Here is a 23,915-nt window from a genome sequence, read left to right on the forward strand (position 1 = left end):
TTTTTTTGTCAAATCTTGCGTCACTTCCAAAAAAATTGCAACATGAAAAGGAACCGCATGAAAGAAATTGAACGATGGACATCCGTGGTTTAATTTCAATTGAGTATTTTGGGGGGTCTACTCGTACAAGAAATACTAAGTGAACCTTCTCCAAATTGAAAAAAAAAACCTCTGAATTTTTAAGCCCTAAAAAGGTCCTTTAGCGTAAAGCATTACCTGTATCCAAGGTTGCGTGGAGCCGACTTTGGAAGCCACGACGTGGCCCTTCACCTTCCAGTTGAGGGTGATGTGACTGGGGCTGGGCTGCAGACTGGGCAGTGCCCCCTGCAGCAGTTCCACCGGTATCTGCTGCTCGGCGCTCACGTTGCCGTAGCCGCACGCCACGCTGGGCAGGGCGTGCGGCGCCGCCGCGCCGGCCTCCAGCCGACTCAGGAAGAAGGGCTCGGTGCGCGAGGATAAGCTGCCGTTGCGCATCACGTCCTGGTTGGCCTCGCGCAGGAAGAAGGCCGAGTCGGCGCCGTTGAGTCGGCACCGAACCGGCAGGTAGGTCGGGAGGGAAGTGGAGAACCGCGCTTGGGTCGAGTCCGACGTTGCCTGGCCGGGACCCGAAGAGCCCGAGTGACTGCCGCATACTGAAAACAAGAAGGGGGAAGAAGTAGAGGGAAATGATTGGTTGGTTTAATGCAAGGGTTGGGTAGGTCTATTGCTTGGGAGCCATAAGTGGCTCTTTTAATGGGCGTACATCGACATTCGAGTGCCCCGAAATACAGGCAATTTGAGATAGGAGTAAAATTTCGGGCAGATATTTACTGGGCGGAGCATTGCATTTTTTTCAGTGTTTTTTTTCCCGTAAGTCCACGTGTCAAAGTGGCGGCCCGGGGGCCAAATCTGGCCCACCGCATCATTTTGTGTGGCCCGGGAAAGTAAATCATGAGTGCCGACTTTCTGTTTTAGGATCAAATTAAAATGAAGAGTATTGATGTATATTACATTTCCTGATTTTCCCCGTTTTAAATCAATAATTGTCAATTTTTAATCCATTTTTAATGTGTTTTTAGTTCAAAAATCATTTTGTAAAATCTAAAAATATATATAAAAAAGGTAAAATAAACATTGTCTTAATCTATACAAAAACTGAATATTCAGGTCTTTTAATCCAGTTATTAACTTGCAGACATACATATATATACATATATGCATATATATATATATATATATATATATATATATATATATATATATATATATATATATATATATATATATATATATATATATATACACATATACATACATATACATATACATATATATACATATATATACACACATACATATACACATACATATACATATATATATACATACACATATACACATATACATATATATATATATATATATATATATATATATATACATATATATATATATATATATATATATATATATATATATCCAGAACAAGGAAAAATGTCCAAGAAAATCCGAACCAAGATAACTCTTTCAATTCCATTATTTTTCTGCAGACCATATTCAATATTTTCATAATAGGGACACCAGTGAATTATTGCCAAATAATTCAGCCCCAAAAGTTTGCCTCTTTTTATAGTACAAGTAGATAAAATCAGTAAGGTAGTTTTTCTCCTACAGATTGATGGATGAGCTTGAATTGCAAAAGGATTTCTCTGATAGATTATGATGGCAATATTTGATAAATTACCATAATACATTAGTGTCTCATTAATCCATTCGGTCAAATCTCAGCCAAATGTTTCCCCAAGCGATGTGAGATTCCCAAACGTCAAATGTTTGTTTTGGTGCAAGGGCGGGAAGGAGAGCGGTATTAGCATTAGCGAGTTAGCAATCGGCTTGAAATGACACGTGAAATTAATAAACGACACGTCTCGTTGACGGTAAAATGACACGTGAAGCCGGTTTAATCATCTTAACGGACTTCTAATCAGTACTTTTCATTTAAGTGTATTTAAATGAAGATAGAATATTAATAACGAAGCCAAGATGTGAAATTGCACAGGTTATCTGTGTTTGGATTTTGCATAGTCGTCAAATGAAGTCAAATTTGATAATTTGGTGGGTGTGGTCATCTTTATAGAGCTAACGTATTGAAGGTAAAATTTTATTTAATTTAATATTATTAAAAAATATTAAAGTATATAATATATTATAAAGAATAGCAATAAAAATATATAAATTGAAAACCCCATCAAACCATATTTAATATTATTAAAAAATATATTAAAATATATATATAAATAATATATTATAAAAATAGCAATGAAAAATAGGTTAAAAACTTTTGGCTCAAAACGCCAGGAAGCTAATTTGTCTAAAAGCTCCATCAAAACATATTTAATATTAGTAAAAATGTGTTAATATATATATATATCAATAATATATTATAAAAAATAGCAACAAAAAATTAAAAACTTGGGCATATGCCATTTTTGGCTCAAATCCGCGAGAAGCTAATTTGTCTAAAAACTCCATTAAACCATATTTAATATTAGTAAAAATATATATACGAATAATATTATAAAAAATAGCAATAACAAATAAAAACTTGGAAATTTGCCATTTTTGGCTCCAAACTCCAAACAAATTCGTCTAAAAACTCCATCAAACCATATTTTTCAGACTACAAATTGCACGAGCCAAAGAATACTTTTTTTTCAAAAGCAATTTTCTTATTTTATCAGAAAGCAAGAACAAACATAAGTTAATTGAATTTTTTAACATGACTTTTTCAGACAACTATAACCTAAGCCTGCCAGTGGTCATATATAAGTCGCACTTGAGCACGGGTCTCAACTACGAAACAACGAAAAAAAATGCGATTCATAGTGCGGGAAATACGGTGGCTGATTTTGTCTCTCTTATGAAAGATGCTTGGTCTGCCGTCCATCTGTTGGATTGCCCGTAAACATCTTGACTGATTTGAAAGAATATTTCAAGTGGTGTTAAGTGTTTGTGTGTGGGTGGACCAAAAAACATGAAATTTTAATGAGTCTCCGCCACTCCGTAAAAATGCCACGTTGTCATTTTTAGTGTCGTGTACGCTTCTCGACGAATAATACATGAAGGGCACACTTTGGGCGTCATTTCGCCGCCATACCGTCACACGTTGGCGCCAATTGTTGATATTTGGACAGCGGCACCCCGGCATCGCGCGGGGATCTAACTCTGACGCGTGGCTTTTTCCATTCCCAATTCCAAAAGGATTTACAGCGGCGTGCAGCCCAAATGACACACAGCGCTCCCGCACAATATATTCCCGCGCACTTTATTATCCAATTCCACCAGTATTTACGATACAATTCAGGGAGGTCGCGAGGGAGGATTACTGCGGCTTTTTCTGGCCTATTTCTTATCAAAAGAAGACAAGGTGACAGCGTTCCGCCGGGAGAGCACCTTTGGATTTTTTTTTTCAAGCACGTATGGGTATCAAAATAAATGTATTTGTGTCCGTGTGGTTGGAAAAATGAGTGGAAGTTGTAGAAATTTCATGGTTGAGGTTTGAGGAGTGGTAGTGGTCATAAAAGTGGGCGTGTCCAAGTCAGTGTGGTTCGTTGGGCGTTATTTATTTTGTTCTAACGTTGTGTGGGCTTCCTGTGTGTGGTTTTAGCTTTATCTAGGTCTACATTGTCTTTTGCTGTGTCTGTGCTCGCGACTGCTGTAAAGTGAATTTCTTGAATACGGGATGAATAAAGGTTAATCTAATCTAATAAATTGACTCGCTGACTGCTAAAATGGTATTAGATGTCTTCGGTTTTAAGTAAATTGGACATCTTTTGTTGTCAAGGGCAAGCAATGAGGTCATTTAGGTTCATTATTTGTAATTTTAGTGTAGTCACGAGGAAGTTCTGTGAATTATTAATTATTTTCGCTTAGCAAAGTTTGACAAAGATGTGTAATTATAAATATACAGTATTTTTTCAAGTATAATGCGCAAAGGTTTGTGCCCAAAAACTGAAACAAAACTTGCACGTTATACACGGACCTCGGTGAAACACTGTCAAAACCTGTCTTTGACCTGCCAGATGAATAGGACTTTGAATTTTTTTAAAAAAATATTATGATGATGAATTAAACTTTAAGGATTTAAAATTGTAAATTCCATTTGAGAATTGCGTTCATACTGGTAGTTTGTTTTACCAGGTTTCAATACCATATGTTATGAATAAATATTTTGTCATGCCGACATGTCTTCAGAATTTGCCAGTTAGCAGTATCCGTGCAAGAAAAAAAGGATGGAAAAAAATTGTACCAATTTTTTGTCACAAATTATGGGTGTGCGGTATACTCGAATAAATACGGTATTTATTTTGGCAATTTTGAGAGGAATTTACTGGTCAATTGGGGGCAGAGTCTACATTTGGGAGTTAAATAATAGCACAGAGTATCTAAAAAATCCCAAAAATATTAAATAGACAATATAAAAAGACTCCCCCTATGTTGCAGTTATTCACGTGTTGCGGGAGGTCTTGGAACCTATGAACCACGCTAAACGAAGTATTACTGTAAATCCATGTTATGAGTCGCACTGATCTATTAAAGCAATACACACATGCAGGAACAGGCCATCGTTAAAGCGGTTCTGGTGCCAACGACAACCGTTGCATCCAGCGATAATGGCGGCCAATCAAGGTGCCAGCTTGCAAAGCTGGACATCAGGCGTAGCGCCATCTACTGAGGTCACACCAATCTGCTGCTCCTTGCAAACATTAGGAGAAGCGAAAAAGCTCACGTCAATGTCACAAAGCATTCGTTCCAGTCAATGTCGGCTTTATGTGAAGTGTGTGTGTGTGTGTGTGTGTGTGTGTGTGTGTGTGTGTGTGTGTGTGTGTGTGTGTGTGTGTAGATGACCTCATTCTCTGTATGAGAATACGACAGGACATATGTTTCACGAGGATCCTGCCGACACAAATGCTCGTCCACGCGACCACACACGCCATCGCACCCCCATGGTTTCTGGTTTATGGAGACGTTTTAAGGTCATTTTGGCTCTTTCGAAGAAAAATGGCTAGCAAGTATAATACCGAATACAGATAGATCATGGGAAATTTGGGGGGAGTGCAATTCGGTTACGTTTGGGCAAAAAATATGATAAGTTGTGAAATTCCATACTAAACAACGGAATAAAAGTCTTAATATAAGACAAACCTGTTGTGAAAAATTGAGCCTTCACTCATAGTTTGACTCCAAGTTGAGCTACATGTTTTTTGTTTATACATATATATACATAACGATAATTATTGTTGAATAATTTTTGTCAAGAATAAGAATAAAAATGACGTACTTGAAAAATAAATTGAAACTCTCATCGCCCCGTCTTATCATTAATACAGTCATGCCTCTACTTACGAATGTCTCTAAGTACAAACGTTTCAGGTTACAAATTTTTTCATATGCAAATGAGTGACTCGAGTTACGAAAAAGATCCAAGTTACGAAATCCCCCCAAAAATAAATGCATTTACTTATCTGTTATTTCATTTTGAATTTCCCTTATTAGGCGATTAAAAACTACAAATGCGACGTGGCACATATTTTCACACACACATAGGGCACACATAAAAGTCTAAAATGTACTACAAAGTGGACGGCTTTCGGCCCTGGTACAATGCCATGTGGCAGACAAACACGGGTATTACATCAATAACAGCGGCTAAGGGAGATATTTCAGTGGCGTGGGGCATATTTTCATATGCTTTATTTATTTTAAGACATTAATAAATCATTTTCTTATCATTCTTTCTCATTTATGTGTGTTTCCTCACATCTTTCATACAAAATTGGGACACTTTGACCCATTTTAAAGGCTCTAGTAGGTAGTTGTGTGAGGACCGTGGAACGAATAAGAGAATTTACGTGTAAAGTACACTTCTACTTACGAAATTTTCAAGTTACGAAAAAAAATTCGTAAGTAGAGGTACGACTGTATGCTATGATGCGTCGCTATGGCTCGCCCCAACCACAATGCACTGTCCCACCCTCATTATATTTTCACACTCTGCTACATTGCCACGTTGACGAGGGACACACACACAGATGTTGGAGTGTGTGTGTGTGATGGTTTGGATCCACCAGTGCGAAAATTTGTCATTTTTGGGGAGGGTCGGGAAGTTTTTCGGTGACATTTGGAAGCAATTTGACGTTCCCGCCTTGTAAATTGTTCCTTCTTGGTGGGCTCTGTAGGGGGGGTGCATCTCCAGTACTTTTATTTTTTTGGAATGTACACTCAGTGGACGGAATATTAGAAACAAGCTCGCCACTGAATGCTATAATCTGGTATAATCGCTTTTTGAGGCTCTTGGGAGATTGCACTTTCAATGGGCGTGGGGAGGATTTGCCATGCATACTTTTGTCTTTGTGTTGGATTTTTGTCTTTTTGGGGTTTAACCATCTTTTTATGGTCGTGTGTGCATGTTTTGGGGGGGATTGAGGACCAAAAATGAAGCAGAAGAAAACATTGAGAAAGAATTAAACTCTAAATGGTGCTTTAAATGATTTGCTTGTTTTTTTGGGATAGTTTTAGGGCATTTTGGGGTCACTTTCTTGTCATTTTAGAGAGTTCCTGTAGGTTTTGGCTCATTTTCTGTTTATTTATGGCACATTTCCAAGTTGTTTTCTCTTCATTGGTCGCTTCCTGTTGATTTGGGAGCATTTCTAGATTACTTGCGGTTGAATCCGTGTCACTTCCGATTAGTTTTAGGGCGTTTGGGGGTCACTTGCCATGACGGCGCCATTTTGAGATTGCAAATGAACCCCAATGAGACAGCGAACACAAAACTTAAGTGCATTCATTCTGATTAAATAATTAATTCTAGGATGTATATATAGAAATATACTTATTTTGGCATATCCTTACACCTTTAGAATGTTTTCTGCTATTTTTGATTCATATTGGAGTGGTTGTGTTGTTATTGGTTGTGGCCAAGATCGCCACCTATCTGACGGGAGGAGAAATTGATTTGCCTTATGGAAAGTCGGTAAGTAAAACAGAAAATACTCGCCACATAATATGCAATATTTACAGCAGGTAATGAGTTAATTGTGTCCAAACGCCAATTTAATAAGGATCTGGGAAAACGCAAAATGGCATCTCTTGCATCACATGTAGTTTCCCATCAGATAAAAACAGGGGTGAAAAGAGGAGAAAAAAAAGCAGGAAAAAAATGAGCAGAGGGATGTAGACAGATGGTGGTTGTTCATTGTTGGTGTGTGTGTGGGGGGGGGGGATCAATAAATATCACATTCCTTCTGGTTCTCTTGCCACCAGTATATTATTAGTATGTATACTATGCGTATTAAAAAAAATGAATTAAAAAAGGCATACCTCCCCAAAGGCTTGCTTGTGTTTGCGTGTAATGTAATGTAAGAAAAGCGAGTGTCAATATTGAACCAACACAGCATCAAGTACCACTTTCTGCTTCCTCTTGCTTTCGGCTGCTTTTGTGTATGTGTGTGTGGTTATGTTCATCTTTGGAAAATGGAACAGAATGGACGTGTGTGCGTGTGTGGGGGGGGTTGTGTGTCAGAAGGGGGTGTGCAAAGAAGAATGGCAGATGGGCTTCGTCGTATCTGTACATCTGGCTGAATTGCTGTCCAATTTTACACACGCATTTGGTACACTCGCATCTAATGAGATCCATTTATTAACAACGTGTCTCAGTCTTGATCCAGATTCACTTCAATTGAGATGCTTGGTGGGGATGCGGTGCTGGATTCAGGTAAACTGGGATTTTGGAGTGTTTTTTTAGGTGTTGTCCTGACACGGGGAAAAAATATGCCCGCCGCATCATTTTGTGTGGCCCGGGAAAGTTGGCTCATGAGTGCCGACTTTCTGTTTTAGGATCAAATTAAAATGAAGAGTATAGATGTATATTAAATTTCCTGATTTCCCCCCTTTTAAATCAATAATTGTCATTTTTTAATCCATTTTTTCTGTGTTTTTTGTTCAAAATTCATTTTGTAAAATCTAAAAATATACTTAAAAAAAAGCTCAAATAAACATTGTTTTAGATCTATAAAAATGGAATATTCAGGGCTTTTAATCCAGTTCTTCTAATCCATTTATTAAAAAAACAATCTAAATATTATATCTAAAATGGTCCGGTCCACGTGAAATCAAGTTGACATTAAAGCGGCCCGCGAACCAACCCGAGTCTGACACCCTTGGGTAAGCCATTTGCTGCCATTTATCAGGCGCCAGCCAATCATAGGGCGCAAGGAGACAAAGGACGACCAATCACACTCCCACTCATACCTATTTAGAGTGTTAAACCAGCCTGCATCTTTTGGGCACGTGGGTGGAAACTGGACTACCCGGAGAAAACCCACGCAAGAACGCGCAAACTCCACCTAGTGCGGCCCCACCTGGGATCGAACCCTCAACCTTAGAACTCGACACCTTCACGTAAATGGTTCGCTAACGTCCGTCTTTTCTGGGGTCGAACGCGGACGGGAGGGCAAAGACGAGACATTGGCCGAGAATCTCATTGGCGTGGAGCTCGGCGAATGAAAAGATCCATCATGGCCCAGTGTTCGAAGAAAGAATGAACTCCATTGATCACGCAGATGGCGCGCTGTCCGCTAAACTTCGAACCGGCGAGGAGGCAAAGGCGGCGACGCCGTTCCACGCGAGAGGAGAGGAAAAAAAAAAGATAATAGAGCGATGGAGAGAAGGATGGACTTTCTATTTCCGAGCCGGCATTTATCAGGGGGTTTATTTTGGCCGTCTACCCTCTTTTTTCCCCCCTCGGTTCCCGTCTTGATGCTCTCGAGGCACGTGAAAGATGACAAGACGTCCAAGAGGAAGCTAAACGTTAGCCTGTGGAAATGGCTTCCGTCCCGGCCAGCGTGGGTTTTCTCCGGATACTCCGGTTTTAGTATTGGTCCATATATATGGCGCACTGGATTATAAGGCGCCCTGTCTATTTTGGAGAAAATTTAAGACTTTTAAGTGCGCCTTATAGTCGTGAAAATATGGTACTGTTAAACTGGGGTCACCCAGCTGAATGCTTACTACAAAAAAAAATAAAAAAAATTTAACCACTTATCCTCACAAGGGTTGCTGGGGGTGTTGGAGCCTATCCCAGCTACCTACGAGCACCAGGCGGGGACACAAGGAAACGGACAACCAATCATAACTATGGGCAATTTACAGTGTTCAACCAGCTAGCTTAGCATAAGTTTAGGATGTGGGCGGAACCCTGATTACTCAGAAAAACCCACGCAAAGCCCAGGTTTTATTGCCATTATACAAACATAATCAGATTTAAGGCTTCACCATGAAATGCACAAATAACAACAACAAACAGACAAATAAATATTCAATAAATAAGTAACAAATAATAAATGCACGCGAACACACACTGGAATCGAACCCTACACCCCAGAACTGTTAGGCCAACGCGCTAACCACTAGGAAAAAAATTCTGTCAAATTATAATTGGGTTTTTTGAGACGGGACGCGCAAAATTGTCAACAATTAGAATTCAGCGCGAGCGTCCAACCCGAGTCGTTTACGTTTATCTACCTGCCGCGGGAGCTGGCCCGTACACACTACATTTGTTGATTGATGCGCCTGTCAGAGGGTCAGCGCAGTCACATTTCCCCAGACACGGTCCGGCTAACCTGCCGACACACACTCGCACACTCGCACACGGACACACACTGCTTTCCCAGGGTGCCACCCGCAGCACCTTTACACGGAAGCGCCTTAATGTGGTTGTACGCGGGTGTGAAATGTCAGCGGTGATCCTACCAGCCATCATTTAAGTGTCATGTCGCCGACTCGGTCGTCATAGGAGGGCGAGATGAAATGCGGCCGAAGGGCGAGAATTCCAGTGTTGTCCGAAAGATGCCGTCACGGAAAAATCCCCCGAGAGAGGATTCAAAAAAAAAATCGGACTCTTGTCAAACAAGTGGATATGTTAATAAATTCAGGGGCGACAGATGTGGAAAAATGGACTGTCGATTTATAGGGACGGGTATTAAAAATGGGGGATTGCTGGGGTTTCAAAAAAAATTGCGATTGACAATTTTGGGCTTCAAGTTCAAATTAAGTTAAAAAAAATTCATAGTAAGCATCAATATTCGATCAATTGCATATTTTCTGATTTTGTGGATCTGGTGATGAGTTTTGATCTGATATCTCAGAAATGTATTAATTGGGGAAAAGTAGCACACCCAGATGTCTTATTTCCCTAATTTTTTCCTAAAAGTTGGCGAGATAAACCATTGAAAAGCTTGACTTTCTATCTATATAAGCAATGATGGCGAGTAAAGCATTTTTAAATGTTTTTTACTGATTATTTTGACCTAAATTTCCACTTTACGGCTAAATCTGACATGACTTTAGACAACAAGTGCATACTGTATTTTCTCGCATATAAGCCGCCTTTGCGTATAAGCCGTACCCTTAAAATTCCCTTAAAATCGTTGAATTTTACAATTTCCCTCGTATAAGCCACACCCTGATTCACAACTTTCAACAACATTATCATGGTTTTAATAGGGAGTATAAATGTGTTACTTTGAAGGGAAAATCTCAAGAAAAATCATTTTTTGAGATTATGTAGGAATCGAACAGATCATCTGCTGGATTGCACATTCTGAAAGGGTTTTGCCTAAATGTAGACAAATTCAAAAAGGAAGTCAGGTGATGAGTACAACCAGGAAGTGTGTCTGTAGTGGTCTAGTTTGTCATCCGCAGGTAAGATGGCGGCGCCCTGAGCGAGCAATGACGGTCACAAGTAAGTGAGTTTTTCACGTTTTATGCAAGATACGGTTTATTTTTTTCCTGAATTTCATTCAGACATCAAAATGAATTTTGTTAAGCATTTTATCTGTCTATCTTTTCTCTATTTTGAAATAAATGACCGTTTCAACTGCATTATCTTGCGTTATGGCGTTTCGCCTTTGTCACCTTGCAGTTTCGGGCATGTCAAGTCTAATTTATGCGGATATAAGCCATACCCTAAATTCAGTCATCATTTTATTGAGCGACAAATACAGCATATATGCGAGAAATTACAGTAGTTTTCGCCTTCTATAAGGGTTAATATCTAACATTATTTGTCTTATCTTTTCATTTCCTTGACCCAAGACCGTCATTATTTTAATACTAAACCAAATACTACCAATCCGACTCTCTTCAATCCAAAATGTGAGTCTTTCCGGGCCACGCTTCTTGAGACATTTTTCTTTTATTTTTTTGCGGCTTCACGCATGACAGACACACTTTACCAAATGTCATGTTGCCAGAGCAGACAAGCCTCGGTGCAGAATTTTGGAAACATGTTCACGGAGACGCTCCGGAGTCTATTTGCTGGAGGGCGAGTGTAATAAATCCAGCCGACAGAGTCTGGGGCTTAACAAACAAGGGCAGTCCATGCAGTGGATCAAGAGAGAACCTCTCGGGCTGAGTGCAAAAGGGTCAGGCTAGGGATCACCTGGCTAGCCGTGAATCACATGCTAGCAACGCAAAAAAAATAACAACAACTAGAATTCATCTCCACTGGAGAGAGGAGACGTTCAAAAGTTGCTTTTATAAGATAAAACATTACAGATCTTAAAGACTTGCAGCCTAAACTGACTTAATGGACCAATAGGAACGGAGCCAGGCATGGCGACCACTCAGTCATTCCGAACAAAAAGATTTACAGAGAGAAAACTATGTGATATAGTTGGTAGCATTAGGTTTCTTTATTTTATGATGTAGTACCTAATCTTGTCGGAATAATCCAATAATTGCTTTTTGGATTTATTGGACGAACTAGAGAATTTACATATAAAGTACACTTCTACTTACGAAATTTTCAAGTTACGGAAAAAGTTCTGGAACCAATTAATTTCGTAAGTAGAGGTACGACTGTATATATAAATATTTTTGCTTACATAATTCTTACCAGCCGAAAAATTATGGTCATCCACAAAACCTTTTCTAATAAATCAAATGGAAGAGAAAATTTTGCACCGTGTTGTCCCTCAGGTGTCCCCGCCTCCTGCCCTCAGTGAGCAGTGCTCCAGCACCCCCACGTAAGGAAAATGAATGCATACATAAAAAAACAAGCTTCACAAGCTAAATTGTCACTTTGCTAGAATCGATGCGTCAAACATCCGCTTACCGTCATCTTAGCAAAACAAGTCTTTTTAATCGACACAGCGACGCCCCGCAGGTGGCGGAAATTGATGTTAAACGCCGTCCGTATACGGACACGCGCCACTTAAAATATCGTCTACTCGGCAAAACACGTCCATTAGATTGACGAATCGTGACGCGCAGGAGCAAGTGACAGTAATGCCCGTTAAACACCGGATGTCTAAGTGCAAACGTCACTTAAGATGTCCATTTTTTATCGTCATCGCTAAGTAAGTCACTTTCCCGTGTTTGATTAAAAACATCACGCAGTTGGCGATACTAGCATGCCGCTCATTTTCCGCCGGTAGAAATTACAGGCGGAACATCGGAGGGGGGGGGGCATCGGTTTAAATGTCAGCTTCGCATCTGCTTAGCAAAACACGTCCATTTGATTGACAAATCGCAGCGAGGCGAGCAATTCTGCGCCGTGGCGGCCTTGCAGGTGGTGATAACGCGGATTAAATGCGGTCAGCAGAAGCGCGGATGTCATTTAAAATGTCATTTTGGCTAAAAAAAATATTTTAGAAAAAATCTGATTGATTTACGATGTCATAGATGATACTGTTGCACTCCCATCCTGCAGGTGGCAGTAATGCGTTTTCCATCCACCTAAACTGGGAGTAAATTTTAACTTATCTTTGACGATCATTGCCTTTTTCATATTTTTGAAAGTATAAAGGACATTTTGATTGACGTTTTCCTGACAACAGCGTTCATACTCGATCAATGCTAACCTTTAGCTTGAGAGAATCGATTTAAAGATTTTACATTTAGTCTCTTAAAAAAAATATCACATCAATTGACCCAAGGGTAACTTTTACACACGAGCGGGGTGAGCTAGCATGTCACATTAGCCGCGGTGCATTTTGATTTGTTTGTCCCGTATAACTGTCACGGCGAATAATCGGGTATGACAGGACGTGAATATTATTAGCCTAGACACTGACAGCGTGAAATAAATAAAAAAGTTGGATGTGTGATGTAGTTGCGTTTAGCTGGACTGAGATGGATTGATACTTTTTTATTTTATGCAAAATAGGCTTTAAAGCAGGGTGATAGAATTGGATAAATTGGGTTCTGAGTCGCTTTTAAGCCAGATCCATCAAAAAAATTAAAAAAAAATGTACTTTCAATTCTGTAATCATCCATTTGGACAAAGAGAATGGCTCGATTTATTTTTGGGGCAGATTTTATTCTGTAAATAAATCCAAAAAGGCCGACGCAGATGAGATTTAAACAGATTGGGATGACAGATCCGATCACATGATTGGAAATGGGAAACCGTCAAGTCATTTTCAGAGGATTGGAATTTTTAAAATGTATTTATTTTTGCGTATTACGTAACTGTGACAGGCGTCCAATCCTGTTTGACTGGAGGACTGGCAGCGGATGAATGAAACCCGATCGTTTACAATTGCAATTAATTTTATGTCTATAACTGTCAATGGTAGTGAATGAGTTAAGGGCGGACGTATATTTAAAAAAAATACATAAATAAATAGCTTCATACCTAATGTATATTTTCACTAGTGAAACTTTGCAGAAAGAGAAAAAGTCTAAAAAAAAACAGCATAAAAGTCAACAAAATCACAAGCAAGAGTTCAATTGTTCACATAGCATTAATATTGAATGCCTATAATAAATAAACAAAACATTTAATACTATATATTTATATTTCCCCCTAAAAAAACCGTTTTGCACAACAAAGAAAAATAAAAAATCACCATCCAGCTCAATTTATCACATTGCACTATTTTTAATCTAAGTTTACGGATTCCAACTAAATATTTAAAAGTCATTTGCTTCCAACTTTATTTTGTAGCCACAACTAATTAGCGAAAAAATAAATGTTTTCGCCAATACCCTTTTTTTAAATCCCTTTGCTCAGAGTCGGAAAGATAAAACATTTCGACATGTGGTATGTTTTTTTAGTTTTAAATAAAAACAGATTGACAATTAGGATTGGACTTTTCCCTACTAAAGTTGTGCATTTATTTTGAAATGTCAAAGGACGTGTTTCCTATGTATCAGCAGAGGTTATGATTTGTATTCACCACTCGTGTTCCACTTGTTAATCCACGGCTATTATATCAACATAAGAGTGTGTGTGTGTGTGTGTGTGTGTGTGTGTGTGTGTGTGTGTGTGTGTGTGTGTGTCTGTGTGTGTGTGTGTGTGTGTGCAATAATCCCTCAAAAATGGCCAAGACGTGACAAGAGGCAGCGTTGATGTTGATGGATGCTTTCAACCACGGCGAGAGCGTTAATTAGCGTCAGAGTCAGCGAGTCCCCAAAGAGACGCCATGATGTGATGCTATTTGTCTTTTTTTGACGGCAAAAAAAGGGAAAAAAAGATTTTAAAATTCACCGAGCACTTTCTCGTCTTCGGGTTTCATTTTTCCGCCATAAAAGCTCACTAGAGGGCACGATGACAGAGTAGCCCGCAAGAAATTTGGTGGGTTTGTCTAGACGAGAACTGCAGAAACGAAATAAGAAGCTGTGTTGAAAATGCCATGGGAAGTCAGCCATTTTGGTTCAAAGACGTCTTTTCTAAGTTATTCATTCCCTTGAGTTTAAGAGATGGTTTCACCGTGAGTTTTTGAAAAATTAGCATTGAAGCTAACTTCAGTTAGCGGCATTCAATTTTCCAGACATGCCTATCCTTAGTTTACCAGCAAAAAATAAAAAATAAACTGCCTATCCCTTCTGACTTAGGACAAAAGATCGACTACACCCTTGATTGGTCGCCAGTCAGTCACAACCCAAACAAAGAGGCAGACGACCATTCGCAGCAACAAACACACCGCCCCGATTGGGAATCGAACCCACAGCCAAGTCAGGCGAAGTAACCGCTGCACCACTAGATGGCATTATTAAAGATAAATAATTCACTCATTCATTCATTTTCCGAACTGCTTATCCGGGAGGGTGCTGGAGCCTAACCCGACCCTCAAATCGGTCATCAGCCAATCGCAGGACACAACAAAACAAACAAAAATACGCACTCCAACTTAAGGAGAATTTAGACTAGCCTAGCATGCATGTTTTGGGGTATGTTGGAGGAAACAGGAGTACCCAGAGAAAACCCACGCAGGCCTAGAGTGAACATGCAGGACAAAATAAACTCCACTACACTCAACCAAGAGAAGAAGAAGTACTGAGAAGCCAGGTGAGCATCGTTGCTTAAATAAATAAAAAAAAACTGCATAGATCCGACATGGTGCTCATTAAACTTCATTAGTGGGACAGTTGGTGCTTACGCAGAAGTGTGTATGTACGAGTGTGTGTATATATGTGTGTGTGTGTGTCTGTATGTGTGTGTGTGCGTAAGTTGGGGTCGCTGTGAAAGATGGGGGTGCCATTTGGACTTTACTGTAGTCAGCATAGCACACAAAGATTGTTAAAAATATATGTGCATGCCTTTAACCGGGGCACAGGTGTTGTGAGGAGGCAAGGTTACCACGGTAACACATCTCATTTTATATTTGGGAAAGTTTTGTGCGTTTTCCTTTTTTGGGGGTGAATTTAAGGGCCAGCAAAGCGACAAGATATGACGTTTATGGCGTTTACACAGAGCGGACATTTCATATTTTATTTGTAAGTCAAGTTACTTGTTTAATACCTATTTATTTATGTCTAAAATGTATTTTTCTGTGTCTGTATTCTCAGCCTCTTGCTACTGTGACAGTGAAATATCCCCAAATATGGGATGAATAAAGTTATCTAATCTAATGACACAATCTTTTTTTAAGTCATTTTCAATGTTTTAACGAAATTTGTGTTCATTTTTTCTATCACAGCTACAACAAATAGTGCCCATTTCCAATTTAATTGAATACCAACACCCCCCGTTTCATCGTAAAAAAATTCCAACAGCAACATATTGACAAATCAAAGTCCCACAAATATTTTTACACGCCAATTAAACGATAGAATCTTGTCAGGGTGCATTAAAAAAAATAAACGATCAAAACTCACACAGATTTGTGAGTGTGCGCAAGCATACCAGTGAGTGTGCACACGCATACGAGTGAGTGTGCGCGTGTATTAGCATAGTAGGGAGCCGACCCGCGGCGCACCTTTAGCGCCCGGGCCAAATATAAACAAGCATTAATAAGAAGCTGCAGGCAGCCTTATTTTTATAATGACATTCTTTGCAGGGAAGCTGGCGTCTGCCGCGAAGGTTCCACAAACGCCTCCCTGACCATTCATTGGCCGTATAAATAGAAAAGTCAAGGTGCAACCGACGTGGGATTGATTTCGTAGTAAAGAGACAACTCTGAAGAGGGCCATTTCAGAGACAAACTTCCAAAAGACTTCACTTTGTCAACTAAACAAACAACTATTTATCAGCAAATAAACGGTTGGTAGTATGCCGCAATCACTATTTTTTTTATTTTACTCCAAGTTCGAGTCTGCATATTTTGAGAATAAATAATAGGTATGTACCAATCACATCTTTTTTGGCATTCTACTCCAAGTCTGAGTCGCCAGATTTTGAGAATAGATAGTAGATATTACATCCCAATCACATATTTTTTTTTGCATTTTACTCCACGTCCGAATCTCCAGATTTTGAGGAATTGTATTTATTTATTTATTTATTTTACAAATGAGTTGTGCAGCATCAACACAAAGTTGCAAACAAATCATATTTAAAAAGTGTATTTTATGTCAAATTAGACAGCGAACACATTTGGTCACCTAAAGTGATGAATTGAGCTATTTTGTGATTGGTTGGACATTTACTTGGTTTTCTGCTTGTGTCTATATCTATATATCTATATCTATATATCTATATCTATATCTATATCTATATCTATATCTATATCTATATCTATATCTATATCTATATCTATATCTATATCTATATCTATATCTATATATCTATATCTATATCTATATCTATATCTATATATATATATATATATTTATATATATATATTTTTTTTTTTATTTTTTTTTTTGAAATCTGAACATGCTGTATACCGATACATTTTTCCTTTATACTTCATTTTAGTCATCGGCAGTTCATACCTAAATGTAAACCAATACAATCTTTTTTACCCAATTTTATTCCTCTGAAGATGATAAAAATAAACTATTAACCTTCGTTAAAGTGTTTTTGCACGGCAACGCGCTCGTAAAATAACATAAACAAATTTAAATGAACTTGGATTACGATGCAGACACACTCAAAAATGAGTTTAATCTAACCTTACACTAAACTTAATTCTAATTTTGTTTTCAATTTTGATAACTTTCTTCTCCCAGGTTGGCTCTATTGGCCCTGCCTCCACCCCGACTTTCAGATGCAGCCTATAAAGGGTTGTTTGCTTTTGTCTTCCCTTCAAAATATTCCCAAAATGATGCACACTAATGTCCTCACAATAGGATAACGCACTACCACTTGCCAACGACAAGTAGTATATACTCCTCTCGTATTAGCGATCATTCCGCCATTCGCACTGACTAATGGGAAAAACCAGTGAACAAAATGCAAGGCTCCGCCCAGTGCTCGCAAAGACATTACAAGAGGGAGTTCCGACCGGAAAGACAGTGGCCATGATGTCCGCTGTCTGCTCGTATATCAAAATTTGTCTCGTATCTCAAGCTAAATATTTGCTCGAAATTTTACTCGTATCTCAAATTGCTCATATGTCGAGGTACCACTGTATTTCCAGCTTTCCACTGTAACGTAACGTTCCGACTGAGTAGGTCATTGATTAACCAAGTTGTTTCCAAGTGTGACTGTAATTGACACCGAGGTGTAATTAGCCAAAAAGCAACATGGCATCTTCCACTCGCTGCAATTGCCCTATCTATTACTTCCGACTCGAACGCGACTCGGATGTCCTCTGTCGACCTCATCTTGTCGTCTTTTCACCCGCGCCTGGCATCTCCACTTTTGTGTGGGTGTGCATGTATCGTATCCTTCTTTCCCGTGTGTGTGTATCCATCTGGTAATCCAGGTCTATCTCGCAACAACAAGCTGGTAATCCCACCTTTCCGTCACCGGCACGCAAACGTGCCCCTGCTATCTTTGTGCAAACAAAAGCACACAGTGGCAAACTGCAGGATACAACAAAAAAATAACCCGCGTGGAATAATAGCGAATGGCACTAAAGAGCTCTGTTGAAGTGAATTGGGGGTATTTTTAGAGTTTTAATGAGCTCTTAAAATAATGTAACATGACGAATAAAAGCCTGCGTCATTTGGAGTGGCTCGTGTAGAAACACCAAAAATTTAGGCCACATTCGGTCGGCGGCTTTGTTTGAGGTGTTCAGAATACGAGTGGGCTAACGCCATTGTTGTCGTTTTCGTGCAAAGGCGTGTCAAGAGAAACTGTTGACTTTAGATCGACCGGTTCGGAATTTCAAGGGTTTTTACAGGCAAATTAAATGATAGAGTTTAAATGGAGTATACAAGAAGAAATAACAACAGAAAATGTGCAATAAAAAAACAGTACTCCTCTGCATAGATGAAACCAATGGCGAGGTGGAAGGTACAGATAAGGACGAAATTAGAAGTGGGTGAGCGACTACTAAATGGCAATTTTTTACATTTACGCCTCTTTGCTCAACAAGCAATTTTAGAGATTAAAAAACTAATAATTGATCATTTGTCAATAAAATTGGGATTATTTTTTCTGGTGCACTTTTGGCAAAATCTTGTCGTTTCGGCTCTCGTGTCAATATTGAAAACCCTTCATGTTAGTTGTCACTCAGTCAAATGTTTTGTTCAAAACAACAGAATACTTAGCATTATTGTTAAGTAATACTAAAAAACGAGGCTTAACAGTGTTGGATTTAATTTTTGGGGGGAAAAAACAATAAAATGATAGCCAGCAATGAACCTAAACGGAAAAAAGGCCTTCCAGGTGACTTCCTGGCCTAAACATTTGCACTTTTGGGGTTATAATTTCACAAAGAACTACGCGTTATGGTTCAAGGAAGTCCAATTGATCAAATTCAGTCATAGAACATTTCCTAAATCATCCGCGTCAACCATTGCAAGTTTTAAAAGCGGCGTTTTGGCCGGGACGCCAGCGCGTGGAGTAAATGTTGTTCATCTTCCATGAAACATTGATGGATTTGACAGATGTTTGCGCTTACAGCACATATTGCGCATTCGGGTTTTAGCTTGGGTGGCGACGCATTGGAGATCCGAGTGGATTGGCCTATTTCATAACACATTGCAACGCTTATGACCATTATTATATGAAATAAAGGAAGCCAGTTGTCCATTTCACTCGCTTTTGAAGCTCAATATGTTGACATTTTTTTTTTTTAAGATGGCCAATATAGTAATACCTTGAGATACGAGCTTAATCTGTTCCGGGACTGACCTCGTATGTCAATTTACTCGTATTCCAAATCAATTTTTCCCATAGAAAAGAACTAAATATAGTAATACCTTGAGATAGGAACTTAATACATTCCGGGACTGAGCTCATATGTCAATTTACTCATATTTCAAATCAATTTTTCCCATAGAAAATAACTAAATACAAAATTAATCCGTCCCCAACCTGCTGCATTGGGAACCATGCTCGTATCTCAAGGCAAAAACTCTCAAATTTCTCGTATGTCAAGGTATTGCTGTATTTTTGACGTAATTAGGGTTTGGATCACTGGTCGCTGTAAAGTCAAATTGGATTGAACGTCAACCCCCTTCGATGGCAGTTGAATATGTTCATTTAATGCCGACCTTCCCAGTTGAAATAGATAGAACGGCAACAAGTGCCAATGAGTAACAAATCAGATATTTTTAGATCGGAATTGTGTGAAAAAATGGTGGGTTTTCGGTATCAAGGTGAAGAGTATACCGTCCAAAGAAAGAAACAACAAAAAAGTACGTTTTGCACTACGCAATATTTTTAGAAGATCGGAATCGGATGGGAAAAGATTGTATTTTAAATATACAAAGCAAAAAAAGATCGGTAATGGCAAATTCTCGAAAATCAAGTGACTCGGACTCGATTTTGAAAAATATGTGGGCAAACTCTAGCAAAATTGTCATTGACCAGAATTTACAAGATGCTAAATGCTAACCGAAGTTTTCTATGATAAGCCGCGACGCTAATGCTATTTTTTCGTGCCTTTGTTTTTGTATTTTTTTCGAGCAACTATGATTTTTCACGATAACAACACACACACAAACACACAAACTGACAAAACTGAATTATTGAAAGCGACCCTGCGAGAAAAGGCCGCTTAAGCTTCGCTTTCTGCTAAATGATTTAAAAGCAGGGTTATTCCTCTTTCTTGCTACAAATCAAAGATTTTGAAAAAGTCCTGCCCGCCGTGAAATCCAAAATGGGATGGCACGCCAAACCGACGTTGGATCAAAGCGGCGGATTTTCCGTTTTCGCGCACCGTTGATATTGGCCGTCCTCTACGGCGCTAACCTCACACCGACACGCACACATTTGCTGACCTGGCAAGCGAGAGTTGGCAGGACAAACAAGTCACCGAGTGGAATGTTTGCGGCTAAAAGTCAACGTCAGTCAGTCTCGCTTTTCGATTTCCGTAAAATGGAGTTGATTTCTGAGCAAAATTAGGATTGGACACAATAAACCAAAGTATTTCGTGTACTAAATTATTTTCATTTTTCAACTGGATGACAAAATAGGTATTAAAATGTGAATTTTATGTTTGTCGTTGTAGTAGTACAATTGCCTTAAGTCAGCTGGGATGGGCTCCGGTACCCTTACGACCCTGAGAGGACGATGTTGGAAATGTTTGGGTATATTTTTAATGTCCAACCAGTGTCCATGGTCCACTGGAGCGAACTCCAGCACCCCCGCGATCCTCATGAGAATGAGCGCAATGGAAAATGAATGAAAATGTTTTTTGTCGTCCAATGAGAAATTGAGCTGGATTTTGATGCAGACTTTAAAGTACCGCCATCCCAATTTCTTGCACACTAATTGGACGATTAGCATTTTTCTTGGGGAAAATACATAAATAAAATGCTAGGCGCCACAAGAATGAATTGAATGCTTTTATTGTCATTATACAAGTATAATGAGATTTAACTGAACTAAAATAGATTTTTTTAAAAAGACCTGATTTTATTGACATTGCTTCCAGATTCCTGGCTAACAGGCTAACGATATTAAGTGTGTTTTTGGACTTATTTTACATCATTTTACATTGTGTTGTGGCTCAGTCAAATTCATTAAAATTATCAAAATGATCTATATTTCTTTTTCTTCTATGATTTGTTGCTTCTTTTATTGTTTTAAGCTTAGCGTTGAAAAACTTTGGTGGATTTTCAAGCTCCATTTTGAAAATTTGATGGCCTTTTATTGAACCCAAAATTTAGTGGGCAGCTTGTTTTTTAAAACAAAAACAAAAAAAACACTCTTTTTGGGAACAATGAATTTAGCGGGTAAAATGAAGTATCCATTTCTTTGAAAAGCGCCAAATTGACTTGTCTTCTTCCATTTTCCTGCCATCGTTGTCTTGACAAGCTCCTTCTAAGAGCCAAAATGGCCGCCCACTACTACTTTGGTGGCTCACTTTGGACTTAATTACAAGTGGCGAGCAAATGTGACAGGCGGCGTTCTAATCTTTCCGTCGACTCTCAAACAAATGGGCCACCGCGTCGTAGTCGCTTAGATGGCTTCTTGAAATTGTATCGTCGGTGCGCGGCTTTAACGGCGCCTCGCCACGCATCTAATACGCCGGCGTTATTATCAATGCGGCGCAGCCTTGCGAGCGCCGTGATTAAAGCGGCGCTTGGGCGCGAATATTAAAGCTGCCGCTCGCTAATATGCCTTTTCAAAGACTTCCTACCGCTAGCTAAGATGATGGCGTTGTTAGCTGCGATTCTTCTCGTTAGCTACGGTTAATTGCCCAGCTAAATGTGCTAGAGTAGGGAACCGATGGCTCGCGAGCCATACGTGGCTCTTTTGAATGCTGAATATGGCTCTCCGCTAACCTATAAGATAAAATGTACAGGGCTGTCAGACTCGGGTTGGTTCGCGGGCCGCGTTAACGTCAACTCGATTTCATGTGGGCCGGACCATTTTAGATATAATATTTAGATTTTTTTTAATAAATGGATTAAAAGAACTGGATTAAAAGCCCTGAATATTCAGTTTTTTATAGATCTAAAACAACGTTTATTTTAGCCTTTTTATATATATTTTTAGATTTTACAAAATGATTTTTGAACTAAAAACACAGAAAAAATGGATTAAAAAATGACAATGATTGATTTAAAAAGGGGGAAAATCAGGAAATTTAATATACATCTCTACTCTTCATTTTAATTTGATCCTAAAACAGAAAGTCGGCACTCGTGATTTACTTTTCTGGGCCACACAAAATGATGCGGCGGGCCAGATTTGGCCCCCGGGCCACCACTTTGACAAATGTGCTCCAGTGAATTGAATTGAATGCTTTTATTGTCTTTATAAAGTATAATGAGATTTAAAGCTTCAACACAAAGTGCACAAATAACAACAACAAACTAATAAATAATGAATAAATAGGAACAATGAATAATAAATAAGTAATCATATTTTTTTATACGTTAAGTGTTGAAATGCCCAAAATTAAAAAGCACATGTTTTGACTTAAATTCGGAGTAGGGTGGCACGGTGGATAAGTGGTTAGCCCGTCTGCCTCGCATTTCTGGGGTCCTGGGTTCAAATCCAGGTCGGTCCACCTGTGTGGAGTTTGCATGTTCTCCCCGGGCCTGTGTGGGTTTTTTCCGGGTACTCCGGTTTCCTCCCACTTTCCAAACACATGCGTGGTAGGCTGATTGGACACTCGAAATTGCCTCCTCCAGCACCCCTTGCGACCCAATTGAGTATAAAGCGGTTTAGAAAATGAGACGAGACTATTTTTACATACGTGTATTGATGAAAAACAAATATTTAAAGGTATTTTGTACGCAATCAACCTTAATGTGTTGCGCAAAAATTTGCATATAATTAGGATACATACGATCTGGACACCCCTAGTTTAAGGTGTCGCCTTTCGCCCATTCAGCTGGGATGAGCTCCAGCACCCCGCGACCCTGACAAGGCTAAGCGACGTTGAAAATGATGATTTAAGTCCTGTTGGTAAAACTTTAAGCATGACTTTATATCGTTAATACTTGAAAGTTTTCAGTCTTTTTTTTTTCTTTAAATTGAGTGCGCCAAAGTACCAGAATAAAACCCACACGGGCATGAGGAGAACACGCAAACCGACAACCAGGACCCGGAATCGAACAGTCCATCACAGAAATGCGAGGGGGCGGGGGGGGGGTTCTCACCACTCCACTCCCCTCAAATTGTATTTTAACAAAAACAAAACAAAACCCAAGAAAACATGGCTGCCTTTTTTAAAACGTTGCCCAGTCTGCAAGCGTCAAGCGCTTCCTTGCCAAACAGGATGTGACAAGGACGAATTGACTTCCTTTCTCGGCAGCCATGTTGAAACGCCTGACTGTCAATCAAGCCTTCCATGATTTTTTTCCCCCTCCCGCCTCTCAGCTCTCCACTTTCTCAGTTCCTGGGTTTTCGTCTTGTTGTTGTTGTTTTTTTTTCTTCTTCTTCTTCTTCTTCTTGTCCTGGTTTCGCCACCTCCGCCTTCCTTTGCAGCTTGTGTGTCGGCATGTCTGTGTTTTGGCTGCGTGGGCATCATCCTGTCAAAGCCCTGCTGTGTGTATGTGTGTGTGTGTGTGTGTGTGTGTGTGTGTGTGTGTGTGTGTGTGTGTGTGTGTGTGTGTGTGTGTGTGTGTGTGTGTGT

At 39.3% G+C, this 23,915-nt stretch overlaps 1 protein-coding gene across 1 annotated transcript in view; it reads right to left on the reverse strand.

The window, feature by feature from the left end:
- Positions 1-23,915, reverse strand: part of LOC144074522 (transmembrane protein 132B) — a 117,815-nt gene that overhangs the window by 73,182 nt on the left and 20,718 nt on the right. The window contains exon 3 of the mRNA XM_077600993.1: positions 217-632. Coding sequence (XP_077457119.1) covers positions 217-632 — 416 coding nt within the window. The remainder of the gene's footprint in view (positions 1-216; positions 633-23,915) is intronic.

This window comes from Stigmatopora argus, chromosome 5, assembly GCF_051989625.1.
Source record: "Stigmatopora argus isolate UIUO_Sarg chromosome 5, RoL_Sarg_1.0, whole genome shotgun sequence".
NCBI lineage: Eukaryota > Metazoa > Chordata > Actinopteri > Syngnathiformes > Syngnathidae > Stigmatopora > Stigmatopora argus.